The 19,457-nt window shown below is 47.8% G+C and overlaps 2 protein-coding genes across 9 annotated transcripts; one reads left to right on the forward strand and one right to left on the reverse strand.

Moving 5' to 3' along the window:
• Positions 1-47: 47 nt before the first annotated feature.
• Positions 48-1,427, reverse strand: ANAPC13 (anaphase promoting complex subunit 13). The gene is made up of 2 exons (XM_015871243.2): positions 1,218-1,427; positions 48-285 (listed from the first exon to the last, which is right to left on the reverse strand). Exons 1-2 carry the CDS (start codon positions 1,314-1,316, stop codon positions 160-162), a joined length of 225 nt encoding a protein of 74 aa, XP_015726729.1. The 5' UTR covers positions 1,317-1,427; the 3' UTR covers positions 48-159.
• On the forward strand, positions 1,423-17,844 carry CEP63 (centrosomal protein 63). Of its 8 annotated transcripts, none has more exons than XM_015871236.2 (14): positions 1,423-1,749; positions 3,177-3,357; positions 4,084-4,179; positions 6,246-6,371; positions 7,241-7,354; positions 10,050-10,286; positions 10,374-10,519; positions 10,708-10,836; positions 11,472-11,586; positions 13,136-13,333; positions 13,742-13,807; positions 14,347-14,552; positions 15,105-15,390; positions 17,334-17,844. In XM_015871236.2, exons 1-14 carry the CDS (start codon positions 1,706-1,708, stop codon positions 17,490-17,492), a joined length of 2,103 nt encoding a protein of 700 aa, XP_015726722.1. In that variant the 5' UTR covers positions 1,423-1,705; the 3' UTR covers positions 17,493-17,844. The 8 variants fall into 8 exon arrangements, with proteins under 8 accessions (XP_015726722.1, XP_015726723.1, XP_015726724.1 ...); XM_015871237.2 differs by having other exon boundaries at positions 10,053-10,286; XM_015871238.2 differs by having other exon boundaries at positions 3,180-3,357.
• Positions 17,845-19,457: the final 1,613 nt, after the last annotated feature.

A 19,457-nucleotide genomic window follows, 5' to 3' on the forward strand; every position in this document is an offset into this window, starting at 1 on the left:
GGTCACAAACATCCCATCCCCAGTTTTGACATATAAGAACAACTCCAGATGGTGAAAAAACACATTTTTTATCATGTGTAGAAAACACTTAAGAACAGAATTGGCACCAAGTAAAGAATAAGTTAACAGAGAATTTGTCGTGAAATGCCCCCGGATTCATCAGTTTCCTGTGGGAGGGACGTTTTCATGGAGATACTGCAGAGATAAATCCGTCCACTTCATTTCTTGCTCTTTCACAGACTCAGTTGTGCCTCCATTGTCTTGCTCTGGTTCAGGGAGCTCATTCTGAGAACGACAAGAAGAAAAAAGGTACAATGCATTCAGTGCATAACAAGCTGCCTAAAAAGGAGCTGGTGACGAAGACTTCCTATGAATAAATACAAAAAAATCCACAAATGAGACTGGAGGGGGCATCTGAACAATACATATCATACATCCAGATTCAGTTAAAATATTACTGAGCCCAGGGAGGAACAATGTGCTTTTCATATGATTATGATGCTTCATCTGAAAGGTAAATTGGCTTTCCAGGGCCCCGGGGCCTTGCTATGTACTCAGACTGCACACGCAGTGAAGGAGAATATAGAGAAAATGCAAAATAAGTAAATAATAACACGGTGCAATTATTCCATTGCTTGTTTAGATTGTGGTTCTTTGTTGCTGCCCAGAATACAGATACTGCATTTACCGTAGCTCTATTAAGACAGCTGGCTTTGTAACATATCGCTTTCTTATGGCAAGGTGAGAAATCCTTCCTCTTGCTGCATGTGGAGCTCTGCTGTGGCTGTGCTGTAACAACAGGAGATACAACACCAAGCTGCTCAGCATGCAGGGGGGAGGAAGGAGAGTTTAAATGCGATTTCATTTGACTTCCTCGTGTTATTTGCTCCCCGTGTTGCTGCATTGGTTATTATTGGTTTTGGAGGAGGGCAGCTGCTTCCTGCCTCCTCTGCTGAGAAGGAGCTGCTCTTCTTCCAAGAGTGATGCCACACTGTGCTGTAAGGGCTGAATGATGTCACTGCAATTTGGCAATGTCTCTTTGCAGGCATTATCAGATGCCGTGATTTTGGCCGGCTTACACCTGTGCGAACAGGGAAGGGGAGGATCCTCACCCAGAGGGTGGTGACGCACTGAACATGTTGCCCAAGGAGGCAGTGGATGCCTCATCCCTGCAGGCATTCAAGGCCGGGCTGGATGTGGCTCTGTGCTCCACCTACCAGCGGGATGGCCACGTCCTCGTACGGCAGCTTGTCCTCCCTCCACGCGTCATCGATCAGGTCCAGGATGCGGCCGTCCCGCTGCACCTCGCTGTCCATCCTCACCCTCCGAGGTAGCTCCGTACCAGCCCCGTCCCGCGGGGACTCGAGCGGCCCCAACGCGCTCGGTTCTGCCGGCAGCGCTCCGCCCCATCCCGCAGCGATGTTCCGGCGCCCGCTGTACCGTCATCACCCGCCGCCGCCTCCGTTCCTTCCCCTCCCCGGCCGGCAGCGCCCTGCGGGTGGGCTCGGTGCGGTCGGTGCGGTCCGCTCACTGTGCGGTACCTTCTTGTTCCGTACAACCAACCATTTCTCTGCCCCGTCACTTCGTGTCTCTGCCCTTCCTGCTGCCCCTCTATTTCCCCCACCTTTCCCCTCCCGCTGCCCGTGGATGCGGTGGCCGCTGCTTTGCGTGGTTTCCCCCCTGCTGACCCCGCCGGCGCTGGGTGATGGAGGCTCTGCTGGCAGGCATGCAGAGGAATGGCCAGGGGAGGTATGTATGTACGTATGTATGTATGCACCGCTGTGTGCCCGGCCTTTACAACAGCCTCACCGCGGGGCTTCCCTCTTAACGCTCCTTGCCACTCTTCTGCCAAGCTCCCATGGTGTCAATGAGACCCTCGGTACCTTCTGCAGGCGGATGGATGCAGCGCACAGCGACGTGGCTGCTTCGGCACTTTGCAGCGGTCCCTCAGCGCCTTGCAGTCTGTATTTTGCCTCTCTAAGAACGTTATCCCTTTGTTTTCCCCTTTAAAAAGCCCCCTCCTGCCTTGCAGTGCGGTGCTAAGTAGAAGAGTGAGTAAATCCTTTTCTTAAGAGCCCGGTGAGGTTAATGAGACATGCTGAGAGCACCTGATTACTTCCTGCTTGTGCTGGAGCTGCAGACACCCTGAGGAACCCTTAGGTGAAGGCTTGTGGGCTTGGAGATGGAATAACAAGGCTTCATTTATCAAACAAACACAAAACTAAAGGCACTGACACCATTTCCATTGCCGTCTTTGAGGAGGTGACTCAGTGCTGTATCTTTTGCAGTTAACTGGTTGTATAAATGCAGTCTAGACATAGCTGTGTATCAGCAGATGCTGAGCAGGAGGTGTTCTTGCTGTGCATAATAGCTGCTAATTTTTGGGTAACTCGCAGGCCGGGGTGAACATCCAATTTAACTGCTTTTGGCTGCTCTGAGAGCTACTTCTTTCCCTATAGAAGATCTGTCAGCTTGTGAAGGCTGGGTATGTATGCTCTGGGGGAGCAGGGAAATTTCAATCCCTTCACCTATTGATTTCCGTTCCTTTTCAGAGCCTTCCATTTGACAGTCAAATTAAATGGGTGAAGATGATCATGGAGTTCACAGCCCTCCAGGGCTGTATCTTGCAAGCCTTCATACCGTCCTTAGCTTAGCACTTGTGAAGTTTTACAGGGCTTGGTTGAATTGGCTTCAATAATTACTGCACAAATTAGAAGCTGCGGCATCGCCAGGGAGCGTGCTTTCCCCAATGGGTTGGGGATGTTTTATTCTTCATTATCATGTTGTCATCCAACCAACGTAGGGGTTTGTCTGCATTTGTGATATGCTTTTGTTTTCGGGAGCTGAGAGGTTTCTCTGGTGACTGAAAGGGGGTATAAAAGAGCATTAAGGGGAAATGCAAAGTATGGGCAGAATAAGTTGTGGTTTATTTAGGTAATGCGTAGTACCAAGATAAAGGGACCAGTGGTCATAGGGGCTTGCTGTGACATTAGAAAACAAAACACACTGCATGTGCTCTGACTGGGGTTTCCAAAGCATGCCCCATTAGTCACTGCCAAGTTTAGGTCTCTGCCCAGCGATGTTCCGCACCAATCACTGGTGTCACTGGTGTCACTACTGTGGGGATGTGGGACCTCTGTGCTCCTCTTTGTGACCTGAAGCTCTGTCCCTTCCAGCAGTGGGTTCCTGACATCCTGCGAAGCTGAGCTGCAGGAGCTGATGAAGCAGATCGACATCATGGTGGCTCACAAGAAGGCAGAATGGGAAGGACAGACCCAGGCTCTGGAAGCTTGTTTGGGTGTTCGAGAGCAGGAACTTTCCTCTGCCAGGGCTGCACTGGAGGAAAAGCATAAAGAGGTACGTAAAGGCTGAATGTGGATCTGCGTTTCTGTTTGTTTCATCAGATTTCAGTTGAGTTTTTTCTGCTGTTTCGTAGAATCACAGAATGGCCTGGGTTGCAAAGGCCCACGATGCTCATCCAGTTCCAACCCCTCTGCTATGAGCAGGGTCGCCAATCCTGTTTATTGGCCCACTGTGTTCTGGACCTGCAGTTAGGAAGGTGATTGTGGATGGGAAAAGGGAAAAGAGTCAGGGGAGAAAGGAAGAGGAATGGGAAGATCTGGATCAAGAGAAGGGAAACCTTTCCCAAGAGTTTCAAAGCACTGCTTCTTTCTTTGTCCATGTGTTATTTGACATCTCTGCTTCATCCCACTGGGGTAAGAGGATGGCACTGCCATCTCTTCCCTTAATAGATAGTTTGAAATCATAATGGATACTTATAATGAACATGAAAATGACATTGTCACAAGGCAAAAGTGTCAGCTTCATCTCAGCCAGCGGAAGGCAGACACAGCTTGAAAACACGAGGCCAAATCTGAGACTGTTCTCATCCCATCCAACCAGAGATGTGGACATAAGCTTAATTTGTTTCAAAAGGACTGACCCCAGCTTAGAAAACTGGGATCTCTTAACATTCCTTTGCCACTTCCACTACTGTGTATACTTATGAAATGAAGACTAATCCCTCTGTTTGCTGACAGTGTGCTCTGTCTCAGTTCATCTGCTTTGTAATTCTTGGTTCAGGTTGGCAAGTTGCGGCAGCAGCTGGAAGACACTGAAGCAGCCAAACAGGACTTGGTTAGGGAATATGAGCAGCAGCTGAAGAAGTTTCAAGAGGAGGTGAGTTTCAAAAGGAGAAGGTCGGTTTTTAATTCCCTGTTGATATGTGACCAGGTAGGTGAAATGTTTGGCATCATTGCCATTGCTTAAGTGCCATGGTTTTAAAGCTTCCCATTCTCTTCTCTTACAGAAGAGAGCACTGAGCTCAGAGTGATGTTTTTGTGCTTTGCTGGCCCTCTTTTGGGCACATCAGGGGAACGTGGTGACAAAGAAATCTGCAGGAATAAGAACATGTTCTAAGCTGCAATTTCCATGAGTTAAACATCTGCAGAGTTTTAGTGCAAAATCTTCCTGTATTTGCCAATCATAGTCACCACAGCCCTCATATGGAAGTTGCTATGGGTACAGGCAGCAGCAGTTTGCTCCTTCAGCACTTCCTTAAATTAAAATGGGTGGTGGTGGAACCGGCCTTGATTGTATGGAGAAACTGAGATCAGATCAGTACGCAGCCTCATCATCATTTTGCTTCCACTGAGTCTGATTTTATTTGACGGGACCTGTGTTCTCTCAAACCATATCAGTTTGCAAGAAGTGATTTCAGAGCTTCCATCTCGACAAGCTCCTTGTTCAATGCAGGGTGGTACACACACAGTGTCCTGCAGGTGGAACAGCAGCATTCCATGTTGGTGCCTTTGTTCTGCCTGTCTCCACTTGCTTGTCAGAAGCATTGAGTTAAGTGGCATGAGCAGCCAGCAGAGCACTGACCTTTTCTCCCCGGAGAGTTCAGCTTGGTTGATGCTCACTGTGAGCCATAACTTAAATTAATTTGGTAGCCTCAGCTTTGGTGACAGAAGGCATCTGTCCTCATTTACAACACCTTACTGCTCAGTGTGATTAGCAGGAGATGTTCCAGCTGAAATAGTGGATAGGCTGCAGAGCAAGGCTAAGGTGCTTTGGCCAGATCAGGCTATATTGCAATGGCTAGAATATAGTGTGTGTCTTGTGGTTAAAACTGCACTGCACTGGTGTTTTACCCATGTAGATGGCATTAAGCTGCAGTGTTCCTTAGTCTGTTTTAGTACTGTTTGGGTAGATAGATTTTATCTCAGTTTACCACCATCACCAGTAAAATTACAGGTACAGTGTCCACCTCATGGAGGTTGCTGAAAGGATAAACCAGTGCTTGGAATCTGCTGACTCATTTGGCAAAACACATTCTCAATGAATGTGCTTAAGCACCTTCCTGACTCAGGACCCTGGAGAACCTTTCCTGACCACTGTGTGGATCCGAATCATGGGGTCTTGATTCAGATATAAGTTCTCCATGGGTTCCCAAATCGGGAATGATGTCTTCTGAGGTTCATAGGGACCATTTGGAAACTTGTTTAAATGCTTGAGTTGGGGAGCTCATCAGATGGAGAAATCTGTGCAAGTTGCGAGTGGTGATTTGCACAGAGGGTCACTTAAATGTCAGCAGTTTTCTCCTCACTTTTGCTTCTGATAAGAGTTCAGCATTCAAGCAGTAGGCGTAGGAGTGTTATTTTCTGTTGGCATTTTCCAGTTATTGTGAAGTACGTCGTGTATCTGAGCAGAGGATGACAGATGAAGTAGTGTTGATGTTATGTATAATGGCAGTTCTCTAATCTTCCTCCTCCTGCCGAGCGGGAGAGTTCCACTCCTCACCTGAGCTTCACTTTAACCTCTAAGAATGTAGAACTGTCCCTGTGGTTGGCACCAGGAGATGGACCTCAGGTTCTTCTGCTGTTACAGAGTCCTGGGGCTGCCTGTAGAGAGAGGAGGTGCCATGTTAACAGCTACATATAGACCTCCATCTGATCGATATTTCAGTCATGCTCTCATTGTGATAAGACAGAGGTCTAATTGGAGCTGCTGATGTCACGACTTAAGCGTGGCATCCTGCTCCTCTTATACCACTCAGCGTATTTTGTGATCCTATCAGTATAATAGGCTCATTATACAAATAGAAATCTTCATTTGCAAGCTGTGTGGCCTTGATTGGGGGAATTGTTTGCGTGAAGCTATTTTGTTTGCCTTCCTTCAATGTGCTATTTAATTCCTGCCCGCTGGCCTTGAACAAAGTTGCCCCTCTTGCTGAATTCTTGCAGTTGGCCAGGCTGAAGAGAAGCTACGAGAAGCTGCAGAAGAAACAGCTGAGAGAGGCAAGAGAAGAAGCCAACAAGAGGCAAGGGGATGACCAGGTTGAAATGAGCCGACTGAGCAGGAAGCTGGAGGTGGGCCATGGGGAAGCAGCTGCTAATTGGTTCTTATGGATGAACTGCCTTTCGGGCTTCACTGGTGACTCTATTCAGACAACTAGGAAGGGCACTGTGAATCCTGGTTCAGATGTACTCTCCATCTACTCTCTTAATGAAGCTCTTCTCGATTGCTTGTGTAATAAAGACTGTTTCCTGCACCGAGGCCTCTAAGTACGCAGGGTAAACTATTTTGAAGATCTTATTCTGCAGTTGAGTAAAAGGAAGAAAGTGCTGGAAGAGTAATTAATTGTGTGAGTGAAATGAAAGCCCGTGTGGTGAGGTTGTCATCTCACTTCTTGGAGGGAGGAGGAGCTACAAATGAAACTTCTTCTCAGCCATGTCTCAATCTCTGCTGTGCTGGGTTTTACCATGCTCTGCTTTTCCCCAGTGTACCCTCTAGACAAGGCTAACAGAGGCATGGATAAGATGTAGCATCCAATTGCTGGAGCTGAGGATAGCATTAGAGCTCTGCAGTTAGCGGTTGCCAACGATTCCAGGGAGGGCCTGTTTTGCAAGCTAAAGTCAGTCCGTGTTGCTAAACCTCTGACAGCAAATCCACGTGATGAGCTGTGAGCCTTTTAGCACTTAACGTTTGTAAACAGCAATAATTGACACTGATATTTTCAGCTGGGAGGGAGAGGGGAACGCAGCGAGCACAGTGTGAGAGGGGTTTTGTGCTGCTGAGTTGGTGCATCAGATGGCTGGTTAATGGTTTCCCTGCTGTGGGGGAAGGAGCGTGAGGATGTGGTGGGGAGGGAGAGAAAACATGGGTATGAGCTGGGAGGGGGCAAATCTTGTCAGCTGTGTGGATGTGTTGCTCTGAGCCAACCCTGCTGTCCTTGCAGGAGTTCCGTCAAAAATCACTTGACTGGGAGAAGCAGCGTTTGCTCTACCAGCAGCAGGTGGCATCTCTGGAAGCACAGAGGAAGGCTTTGGCTGAGCAGTCCGAGCTCATTCAGGTATGGTTAATACGTGTTGAAAGTTTCTGTTCTGTTGTGCAGCAGGTGGGAGGGCAGGGAGGGGGGAAGAGACTAATGAAATCTCTCAGGCTTGAATCCAGTTTAGGTTGCCATTGAAATGACTTTTAATGTCCCAGTGGAATAAGCTTTACGTGTCTGAGTGCTGAGTGGAAAAAAGATCCAGAGTCTGTCAACAGAAGTTAGGTAAACCTCTTGCTGCTCTCACTCCCCCGCTCCAATTAGCAGAGAAGACCGTAGGACGAAGCTTTCCCTGAGAGCCAGAGACCACAGCAAACGATGTTTGAAAGCAGCTGCTCCATCAGGTCGTTTAGTTTGAAGCTGTTTACCTGCCAATAGCTAAATATGTACCTTCTGCATCCAGCTCAGAGCATGGGGTTGAAAAGCAGCCTTCCCCAACGGCAGATACTTCCACCAAGTGAAGAAGAAACAACATTTTTCAGACCTGTTCCTTCCCTTTCTTTTTCATCTCCTACAGGCAAGGAATAGTGGGGTTGCTGTCCCTGAAAAGCTGGTCATGGGGTGAGTTAGTGGTGCTGCAGCAGAGCCAGGTGAACTGACCCAGAGCACAGCTGTGCCATCACGCTGCCACTATCACAGCAGGCACGGATAAGAAGCTCTTGCTGGGGACTTCACACTTAATGAGCTCCTGAGCTGCTCTTGAGTGGGAGCTCCTGCGAGGAGGAGGACGTGTGTGATGGCAGGGCTGAAGCTGGCTCTGACAGGGGCTTTGTGAGAGGCTGACACCAGCAGATCTATGATGCAGAGAGAGTCGCTGAGCAGAAGGTCTTGCTGCTCTGCTGTCTTTGTGTCGCTGATAGCTCAATTGTCTGAGAGCAGATGTGTCCTTGGAGCGCGGGCTGCTATCATGGGGAACAGAGGAACTGACTGCTTAGCAGAAGAGCATTAATTTGGGGTGGTTTTTCCTTAGCAGTGTAGGTAAGTTGGGTGCACAGTTCCTGCTTGCAGACTGCCTGAGCCCTTTCTTTCTTTGGAAGGCCCAGTGGGAGAGCACTCAGTTCTTCTCTGGGATGCTTCGGTGCATTTTGTATGCTTGGCTGCTTGCTGGCATGAGGTCAAGCTGAGATCTGTGACCACAGAGCAGCTCCCATCTTTCAGCTGGCTTTCCTCACACCTGTCAGTGCAGCCTATGGCAGTCTCATGCAGGGCTGAGCACCTCCACATAACACACACAGCCCTCCAAGTCCGCGGGGTAACTTTGATTTCTCTGTGTGTCCTGTGCCTGGAAAGGACGATTTGCTGAAGTATCTCCTTAATGCAGAAATAAATGCTCAGGTGTGCCACGGTGTCTCACTGGGCCACGAGAGGCCAGATGCTGAACTCTTGCCCCTTCTTGATTACGTTTTCTGTCACGACTATTCAAATAATGAAAAGGCTTTAATCCAAATTATACCCCAGCCTTCCAAAGGCAGTGCTCCTGCAGCCTGCTCGGCTGTGAGGCTTTGTGTGTCAGACAAGGGGTGATTCTGAAGCCGGCAGGAATTGCTGCTCTTAGAAACGGGGAGGAAAGGACTTCTCCAATATTTTGTTTCAGCCTTTAGAAATTAGAAGGTACTGTACAAAAAGGGAAGAGGTGGAGGGAATCATTCTTAGAAGCTTACATGAGAGCTGGCTTATTAAATTTCCACAACTACGTGGAAAGAAATGCTATGAAATAAAGCATTGTGCCTGTAAATAATACAGCACACATTGTTTGCCAGTCAGGCATTCCTTATAACTATGATATACGCGTTTTTTTTTGTCTGCCATTAAAACAATGAAACATTCAAAGCGAGCATTGGAGCAAGCTGTGAGAAGGACGTATTTTACTGCATAAAGCAAAGCATAATTGGTGGTTGCACCCAGTTCAGGGTTTCATCTGCTTGGTGGGGCTTTTTTCCTCCCTGTGAGCCAGGAACTGCTTTCTGACCTGATGTGGAGGTAATGATTGGGTCATCTCTAGTTTGTGCGTGGTCTCCAGGGAGACTTCACTGTGGCCTTCCAATGCTTGAAGAGAGCATATAAACAGGAGGGGGAACCAGTGGGCAGTGATAGGACAAGGGGGAATGGTTTTAAACTGAGACAGGGGAGGTTTAGGAGGAAGTTTTTCACCCAGAGGGTGGTGACGCACTGGAACAGGTTGCCCAAGGAGGCTGTGGATGCCCCATCCCTGCAGGCATTCAAGGCCAGGCTGGATGTGGCTCTGGGCAGCCTGGGCTGCTGGTTGGTGACCCTGCACATAGCAGGGGGTTGGAACTGATGGTCATTGTGGTCTTTTTCAACCCAGGCCATCCTGTGCTATTCGCAAACCTTCTGTGCTGGTTAATGGGCAGAAAATGCCAGGCAGTTTGTCCTTAGCTCATGGTTGGACAGCTTGGGTGATTTGTGATCTTCTTTTCAGAGACCCTCTTTGAACCCCTTTTGGAATCAGAGGGGCCCCTTGGGTTTTTGTTCTACCTACCTTCAGAAGCTTTCCCTGCCTTGTAGCCCTGGAGCAGTGCTTCCCTAATTCCCTGGAGGACAGACAGTCAGGCTTCCTGTGAAAGAGTGACTTGTTGCTCCAAGAAATAGACAGTATTTTTGAACAGAGCTTTGGGATGCTGTAATGTCTATAATTTCACTTTAGTACCAATGTACAAATACAAAATACAAGCAAATGCAAACCACTTGCTGTTAGCAGACTCAACTTGCCAGTCGGAAGCAGATTCTGGAGTCAGTGGAGCTGGCGAGTCGATCAGAAATGCAGCACTTAACCAGCAAGCTGGAGAGAGCCAATGACACTATCTGTGCCAACGAGCTGGAGGTGGAGAGGCTTAACATGAGGGTGGATGATCTGACTGAAAACAATCGCATGATTATGGAAGACCAGCAGAGAATTGAAGAAGAACTGAAGCAATCCAAGAAAATGCTTGAGGTCAGTGGAGGAATGGTTGGGAAGCTGAATGTAAAGCAGTGAGCCTTTGTAAGCCTTCTACAGCAGCCATTTCTTCTTCCCATGCAGGTGTTACAGGATGAGAAGATGGAGCTCAGAGCCACCCTGCAGTCTCAGGAGGATTTCATTGACAGCTCCAAGCTGCACCAGGAGCAATTGCAGAAGGAGCTGGCCCGGATGACTGAAACTCTTCACACAAAGGAAATCCTCATCAGGTACCATCCATGCTTTTGCTCTCATGTCGTGTTCTCCCACTGAGGACAGATGCTGGAACTCCAAAGTGGGCTGGCATCCATTGTGTACTCGCAGTGCATGTGCTGCTGTTCACAACTGTTGGGTTTTGTGGACTTTTCAGTTAATTCAATGGGAATTAATTGAGTTTAGATTTGGTGTTTCTGCTTAGGGCCTTGGAGGAACGCTTGCAGGAGAAGCAGATGTCTTCTCCAGGGCTGGAGCATATACTCCTGCAGCTGGATGTTGCCCAGGAGAAGGAGCAGCACTTGCAGGCAGAGGTGACTCACTTGGAGGACAGGTAGTTGTCTGCTCGCTTCCCCCAGCTCTGCAATGAAACCTGGATAGCAATGCAATGCCCAATGTTTTGTATTCATCAGATTCAGCAGTCTCTCTGATTATTATTATTATTATTTTGTAGGCTTATTTAAAATATCAAAGGCTGAAAGAAATCAAATGCTATTCATTTTGGAGTTTAATAGCGAGACTGTTTTGCTAATTGGCTGGCTGCTTTTCACTGCACGCTGTGGGTGTTTTCAGGGTTTTGGCTTGCTTAGGCTTAGCACCTTCATTTGTAATAGGTTATGGATTCTTTGTCAGGCAGCTTGTAAGAACCTGATCTAAACCCGTGAAATAAGAATTAGAAGCGAGTTTTCCTCTTTGAGTCGGTGGTTTTCAGACAGATGTTTGCATGGGAAGCTGGCAATCTCATTATGACAAAGAAACATATGAGAAACCACCGTATCTATTACATCAGCATCCCCAGCCCTTTTGAAAGGATTTTGGTACACAGGCCCGAAGGATTGCTAGGGAATGTTTGGGTTAGAGTCCAGTTTCAGTTATGACATGAGAAACTGCTTGAGAGATCAAAGTTTATCCTGACCATGTTCTCCTTCTTGGGGTATTCTAACCTGTAGTTTTACGTTTGGCACCCAGCCTGGTGTCTTCAAATGCAAGGTGTGTACAGCTGAGCGAAGAGCTGGCTGAGAGTATCAAAGAGCTGCAGTCAATGGAAGAACACCGTACTGAGTCAAAGGCAGAGATTAAAAAGGTGAGATCGCTTTGTTCCTGGAGAGTGGGAAAGGCACTTGTGGAGTCAGCAGTTCCCCGTGAGCATCGTGTGCCTCATAGAGGCTGCAGGGCTCTGTTAGCAAAGCGTGGATGGGAGCCAAGGCCAGGGGTGATGTGGAGGCAGGGACCTGGGAAGGGTAGGGAACAGATCTGGCCAAGGGGAGATGGAAAGGTTTCCGTGCATGGCTGTGCAGCTTGCTTTGTGTAAGCTGGATGCTCTCAAACTGATGCTGGAGGGGGCAGCTGTGCAAAGAAAGTCAGGCCCAGAATACTGAGCTTAAGCCTCCTATTGGCTCCAGACTAGAAGAGGAGCAGGGAAGGAATATGTTTGGATGTAACACATCTCATCTGACTTGATCTGTGGCTTCAAATTATCTTCTAGTCTATGAGTGAATTGAGCAGTTGGGACTTGAACAAAACCTTGGTTTTGTGGAAGTCTTTCATCCCTTATTCTGAATGTGCAGAGGTGCAGATCCTGCCTGAGTCCACAAAACCCAACATTCACCCAGTTGATTAATCTTCTACAAGCCTGTGAAGAGCAAAGAGATTTGTTATGGTTGTTTCTGTTCTGTCTGCTTGGGAGGCATCGAGGTGACATGGACACAAATCACTGTGTGGTGTTTACATGGATCTCTGCAGAGATCATCTGCTTCTGTTTTCTGAACTAATTGTCAATCACAGCAAAATCCTGGAGCTTTGGGTGCTCAGCATTTCTGGTTAATGGTGTGGAATGTTAGGGAAGAAGTTGCACTGTGTTGTCATTCTGTTACAGCACTGAATCAACATTTGGTATTCCTACAAGAAATCTGTATGCAATTTGGGTCTGGTATCTCAAAGGGATTTAAGATAACAAGATAAGGTATGGAAAAAGATGACCAGAAGGATGGTGTGGTTCTTATCCAAGGAGCCGAATGGAATAGGATTTACCAAACTGGAAAAGAGACAAATGAGATTGAATGTACTAAAAATAAAGCCATGCCTATCATGTGGAACATAAATAGAGAATGATTATTCTCTCATAATACGGGGACTAGTGGTCATCAAATGGAGTTAGGAAAACAAAGAGGTGTATTTTTACCCTGTGCATAGCTTGCTTGTGGATGTTTGCCAAGGGCAGCTTTAGTTGCTACAAGCTACTATTGAATCAAAAGCATTTGGACAAATTCAAATAAGAAAGGTCAAGCTAAGGCTATTTAAAGATACCATCTCTGCCTTAGGAAGGCAGAGTGGCAGACGGCTCATTTGTGTTATGAAAGTGTTACTGCACGTCCCCAGGGAAGGTACTGGGCCTTTGGTCGCACTCTGGTTGGCTCGGGGTCCTGTGCTTTCATTGACTGAGGGGCTGCTCAGTCCTCCACAGCCTTGTTTGTGGTGTGGAAAGGGATTGGGATGGGGCGGCTCGGAGTCGTGCGTGTGCAAAGGGGTTTTTACATAGAGCTTTTTTTTGCTTTCCGCTGCTTAGATTTTATGTGATTTTATGTCCAACGCTTTCCCTGTTTTGCTCAAACATCTTTTAAATCTTCCTCCAGCTGAAAGAGCAGCTCTCTCAGGCTGAACAGATTCACAGGGGTGAGTTGGAAGGGATGAGGAAGGAAATCTCGAGGTTGACGCAGGAGTTACACCAGAGGGACATCACCATCGCCTCTGCAGGCGGCTCCACGTCAGGCTTAGAACAGCAGCTGAGGATGGAGATTGAAAGAGCGGAGAGGAAAGCAGTGGAGCACAGGGTAAAAGCAGCCAAAGGCTTGTGTGCTGTCTCCTCGAGGGATCTGAGGGCTTGGAATACCGCCCTGCTGTGTTCATAATTCCTTTCTGTCTGCAGCCTTTAAACAAAGGCGTTGAGAGCCTTCTGGTGCAATCTTCTGACTGGCGGTGGATCTGTCTTCCTGCTTTTCAGACCTGTGACAGGCAGTCCCACTGAGTTCTTTCAGATTGCTCACATTAAATAGGTCTGCGTGATGATGTCTTTGGAAGCTAAATGAATGAGTGCGCGCAGTTACTTGCATGGTGTTCCCTGTGCTGGTGCAGGAATAATGGTTGAAAGCGTGCTTTTTTTACTTGAATTGAGGCTGGGAAATGGCATGTGCACATGGTGTTCTTTTTCTGAGCTGTTGTTTGCCTCTGGGTTTCTTCAGGTGATTCTCGTTCAGCTGGAGACCTTGAAGTTGGAGAACCGTCACCTCTCAGAGATGCTGGAAAAGGTGGAGCTGGGTGTGCTGGAGGTCCACGTGGGGGGGTGGGTCTAGGGAGGGAGAAGATGGGGAGGAGCAAGCTGTTGACAGTGAGAGTGGTTACTTCTCAGCAGCAGCTAAACCACTGGGGTATGTGTTCCCCCACACCCCTAAGAAGTACCCAGTACAGCTTGCTGTTGTGCTGTCTGGGTTGCTGCTCAGGCTGAGGCAGTTTGTTGGGGTGTCACCCAAGTGTTCCCAGCTTAGGAAGTACTACCAGCCTAGAGCTACATCTGAGCAACTCTTGGTCCATATTTGCATGGCTGTTTTTAAAAGCATCAGCCAGCGACGCTAGTGATTCCCTTTCCTAGGCAGATGAACATGTTGTCTCAGTGCAGACACAATGAGGCATTTGTAATTGATTTGCTCTCATGAAAGCTGTGAAAATTTTGCCAGTCAAAAGTGGGATTGTAGAATATGTTTTAAGGGATTACTTGCCAGACTTTGCTCTGGATTTGTCTAATGGTATCTTGCAAAACCTGTGTTCAATATCAGCCCTTCTGTGTTAGGGAAAAGATGCCACCCTGAGAGCACTCAGTGAAGATTATGTTGTGGAATTAAACAAATTAAAATCAGAGAACCAGCAGCTGAAGAAGGATCTATCAGAGGCCAGGGAGAAACTGAAGCTCACGACCCAGGTCTGCCAGAGTCAACCTGAGGGCACCGCTCAGCAGCTGCAAAGCCAAGAGCCTGAGCCCAGGGATGTGCAGTACAGGTGAGTGTTGCATAACCCAAGGATGCTGTTTCCTTACCATGAAGGAGAACAGAAGGAATGAAGATGTGTGGGATTTTAATGACGTGCTTTATGAACAGCATCTTTCTCCAGCATGTGATATATAGGTGAGAACAAAAAGGACTGTTTAGGAATCTGCCTTTATGCTTGAAGTAGGGCGGTAGTTTTTAGTCCCAGCTGATTTGCATTCTGCAAAGCCAGCTATTATTTGACCGCCTCTGTTCTAGATAGAGAAGCAGTATGTGCTGCTTTCAGTTCAAGGATTAGGCTTGGCACAGTTGGCCGAGCTCTTCTCCATTCTAGCATGTGTTCATATGGTAGCTTTTGGTATCTACAGTAGCAGGAGAGTGAGGGAATTCCCTGATGACTGGATGTGCATCAGGGGGTTCTGTGGAAATGAGAGAGAGCCCTGACAGTCCAAACTGCCTATCAGTAAACTGCCTGCTAAGTGTTATTTCTGCACACGTTCTTGCTGAAATTCAGCTGTTAAGAGGCAAACTGTCAGACAGGTAAGTTTCCACACCTGTCTTGCAGGACAACTCAAGAATCACAGCATAAACAGGATGAGCAGACTGAGAAAATGCATCACAAGCCTGACAAGACTACTCAGCATCATCAGAGACGGAGGAACCAGCCTTTGCCTGCTGAAGTGGGAGCTGTTATCCCTGGGGCTGCTGAGCTACCCACACAGACCAACAGGAGGAACTGTGCAGAGTCACCCACCCTTGCTGCAGGTGACATCCTTGTGCTGGATGATGGCAAAGATTTTCCAGATGGAGCATCCAAACAGTCGGATCATGAACAAGAATCTGTACCTTTGGTAAGTGGTTCTATAGAAGCGTTTTACCATTCAGCTACTGGTAATGCAACTGAGTTCTCATATGGCAAAAGGAAGCAGATCTTTGAATCTGTGATCTGCCTGTGTGGTGTGTGCATATGTCAAGCCTAAAACAGTGAAAACAGTGCTGGATGGTTATGACTTGGACAAGGGGGAGTCATGTAATTATTGAGCAGAGCTCTCTAGGGTGAGGTTCTGTTTGTTACTGAGCAAGTTCCAGAAGCTCGTGGTTCTCCCTGTACCAGTGCTGTACATCAGTGTGCACCACAGCCTGCTCTGCTGCTTCAGAGTTCTGCTTGAGCTTTTGGTTTGGGACCACGTTACAGTGAATTTGGCCCCTCTGAACGGGACTGCAGTAGTCAGCATGTTGCGCTTTGCACCATTTATGTTAGCTGATAAGAGAGCCTGGAAGAAGCGCTTCATTACACAAGCAGAGGTTGTTATATTCCCAGTCAGTGATCTTTCTCATAGGAAGCAATGTTTGCACCTTCTCCATCCTCTTAATGTAGCCCAGCTGCTGAAGCATTTTCCCACCATAAAGGAAATCTGAGCTCAATCACTTCTTGCCTGAGGTATTTAAGACCGTATATCTCAATGCCTGCTGTGATTACTGGCCTGCAGACTGACTGAACAGGGAAGAGGTGGAAGGTAGCAGTGGGACATCAAGACTGATTGTATGCTGGACTATGTCAAAGCGGGGCTGTAGTATGGGAAGGCCTTGAAGCCTGAGTACTGCTCCTTGCTCCAGATGTGTGGTCACTGGCAGTCTGTAGAGATTTCTTCCCCCCTGGTTGTGTACTGTAAGTCGTGACAACAGCAATTTGTAATTTATGGGGAACTCAGAGTAGAGTTTGTGGGGCCCAGGTATGGGTAAGAGGAGGTTTGTCAAGTCTGTAGGTCTTTTTGAGACCAAAAATAGGTCTTAATTGTTTCAAGGCTGAAATTGCTTTGTGGGCATGCCCAGAAAATGAATGTTAGGAGCTGAGGGAATTGTAAATTCTGAATGGAAGCTCTTTAGATTGCAGGATAAGGGCTAAAATGCAAACAGTTCCACGTCAGACATTGAGGAGCACTAGGGGTTGATACTTAGTAGAAGGGAATGCGCTGTCTTTTGCTTAGTGTGGTCTGAGAGGGAGAAAGGCCAGAAAGCCATGAGTCTCCAGGGCTGGGGAATAACCAGTTACACTGTCTTGCCAGGGCACCGAGGCAAGTTTTCTGTAATGGGAAGCAGCCCTGTTGTAATTCACCTTCCTGACCCAGTGCAGGAAGTTTCTCTTCAACCCTTCATTTAAGCTTAGCTTACAGTGTTATTGCTGTGTAAGTTCAGAACTCGCGGGTAAGTGATATGACTAGCAGGAACAATCATTGACTGTGAAGGAAAGAATCTGGAATAGTTCATTGCTGGCTGAATGGACGTGGCAGTTCGGTGAGCTGCCATGGGAGTTTGGCTGTGCTTCCCTTTGGGACTGCAGCAGAAAGCCATTAATACAGAACAAAAGGAAGCATAGAGGGACTCCTGGTGCTCACCCAGTTTGGCAGCCCGGTTCTCTTCTCTGGAAACCCTGTTGTGAGATGGTAATGCACATGGGGATTTTTATGAAGACAAGGAGCAAAATGCAGACTGCAGTGAGTCAGGGCTGGTACTGGCAGAGCAATTGGGGGATTGCAGTGCCCTGCTCTGGAATCGTACTGTGACAGCATAAACCCTCTCGTTATCTTCAGTGGAGGGGTTGGTAAGAGAAGTGAAAGTCCAGTTTCTGAAGGTAAGCAGCCAATTCCGAATGATGCTCCTGGGGCCAGGGTTGCAGAAATGCGGGGGGGGCTGTTTAATTAGAGGGCTATTTAGTTAGGTGTCTCACTGGTTGGCAGTGTTTCTGATTGAAAGCTGAAATAACAAGATACCCACTGCCCCTTTCTCTCTTCAGTGCCCCCTGCCTACATCTTCAGTTGGCTCAGTAGCTGCCCGATACCTGGAAGAGGAAGAACTGAGATCCCAGCACATCTTGGAGTGCCTGGATGCTCACATAGAGGAACTGAAAAAAGAGAGTGAAAAGATAGTCAGACACTTTGGACACCAGGCGTGACGTTTCCTCAAGTGCACTCAGGTGGAGCACTGCTTTCCTTGCATGGTTTCAAACTGCAGCAGAGGGAGGTACCTGCAAAGCAATTGCTGTTGGAGCTTGAGGAGCTGAGTCAGCAGGCTGGATGCTGGGAAGAACATGTGCAGGAATGCCCTGCATCAGCTCAGACTGGAACTGTGCCCCCACCACATGTTGGGCAGCTTCCAAGGGCTAGAAGGCTGTGGGAGAGAGACGGGTCTGTGTGCCCACCTGCAAAGACTTTGTGGTGTTTTTAGAAGAGAAGCATTTGCTAAAATCAATGTGAAGTATTTTAAGTGTATTTTATATGTGTAAAATAAAGCAAAGTGGAAAAATGTGCCTTTTCTTCTTCCTGCAGATTTACATAGTAGAGGTTTTGGCTCATCTTGCATTCTTGTTGGGATCTTTGATGAACAATTCAGACAATGTTTCCATCCTTTCCCTCTAGTCACGTTCTTCAAGAGGCAAGAAATAGGATTCCTCTTCCTTTGGGCCACCCGCATTTTTCCCAGTTATTTTTCTCTTGTTGAAATTTCTTCTTATTTCCTGGTTCATCTTCTGCTCTTTGCTGATAATATCTGTGTAATATCTGGCTTCTTTATCTTGCTTGTGTGCTGCTTCAAGGACTGCGAGGTAACTGAAAAGTGAATAGCTGTATTCTGATTGTGGCCACAGCTCCTACAAAAGAAAGAACAGTAGGTGGAAGTGACAATGAAATTGGATGTGGGGGGGAATGCACAAGCAAGATCCATCTGTCCAGCAGAGGTAATTGCAGCTGCCATGGGCTGCTATCAGCCTGTTTCAATCCAGGCCGTGCCTTGGATACTGTCCAGTCAGGTTGAATTGCAGCACTGGAATACATCTGAGATCTGTTCCTTTACTCCTTGCTCAACAAAATGAGTGAGAGAGCTTGTTTGCTGTGGAGTTGCCTTTCTTCCTGAACCTCCTCCCATAGCTGAGCCTTCACAACCTCTGCACGGACAAACCTAGGCACAGAAGCATCCCTTGCCCTCACTTTCCAGTTCCTTTCCATTGGGTTTGGCAGATGTTTTCAGCAAGGTGATGCCTGTGGGCAGGCTGCAGCCTTCCTGCTATGCCAGAATTGGGCCAGTGCCTTGCTGGGCAGTTCTGCATTCCACGGTTGGAAAGGTGGAGGACTTCTGAATCAACATGTCCTTTTATTCTGCCTTTCTTTTGCAGTTCTTTGAACAAAGATGAAATCTTCAGCTCCATCCTGGGTTCTCTCTGTGCCATTTATGCTATGAGTCATTCACCTGCCCACATGGTCGTGTGTTTTACAAACAGCTTTGGTCTGGGTTTGTGCTCTGAGCTGCCCACAGGTTGGCGTTCCTGGAACATTCACATCTCAGGTAAGGACTTGTTGGTCATGGGGAGTTTGGACAAAAGCCGGGGTGAGCTGTAGGTTGGTCTAAAGATGACAGTTGGCTGCAGGGGAGCTGCTGGCTTAGGGCCTGTCCCAGCTCCCATGCTTCCATGTGTGTTGGCTGTGGGTTATCTGTACTGCCAGACATGCTCTCCTCATCTCTGATGGGGTATGTGCATTTCTTTGACGAAGGGGAGGAGGCAGAGCTGTGTTTGTGCTGGGGGGAGGTGTCACAGCAGGTGCAGGCCTCTGAGCTCCTTTCATCCAGGGGTGCCATGTTCTGCAGGCGCTCCTCTGTGCCTTCCAGCATCATACAGCCCCTGCGACAAGTGCTAGCACTGGCAGCTGTATTGTTAATGAACATGGAGAGTTGTTGCTTTTGCCTTTGAGCTCATATTTCCAGTAGCACCAATGAATCTCTTAAACATCTGAGCTAGGATGATGAGATGCTGAGCCAGATGTTTGCTTTGTGCTTGAAAGACAAAGGTGGCAATTCGTTTGCAGTAGTTCTCTTTGCAGCAGGGCAGCATCTCTGAAGCTGCTGCAGGCTCTGCCTGCTACAGTTG

Source organism: Coturnix japonica, chromosome 9 (assembly GCF_001577835.2).
Source record: "Coturnix japonica isolate 7356 chromosome 9, Coturnix japonica 2.1, whole genome shotgun sequence".
Classification (NCBI taxonomy): domain Eukaryota; kingdom Metazoa; phylum Chordata; class Aves; order Galliformes; family Phasianidae; genus Coturnix; species Coturnix japonica.

Excerpts from the sequence above, each read along its gene's own strand:
- ANAPC13 (XM_015871243.2), bottom strand. The coding sequence starts at position 1,316 with ATGGACAGCGAGGTGCAGCGGGACGGCCGCATCCTGGACCTGATCGAT. Across the intron at positions 286-1,217 it reads AGGACGTGGCCATCCCGCTG|AATGAGCTCCCTGAACCAGA; the intron begins GTAGGTGGAGCA and ends TGTCGTTCTCAG.
- CEP63 (XM_015871236.2), top strand. The coding sequence starts at position 1,706 with ATGGAGGCTCTGCTGGCAGGCATGCAGAGGAATGGCCAGGGGAG. Across the intron at positions 6,372-7,240 it reads GACTGAGCAGGAAGCTGGAG|GAGTTCCGTCAAAAATCACT; the intron begins GTGGGCCATGGG and ends CTGTCCTTGCAG. Across the intron at positions 7,355-10,049 it reads AGCAGTCCGAGCTCATTCAG|CAGACTCAACTTGCCAGTCG; the intron begins GTATGGTTAATA and ends ACTTGCTGTTAG.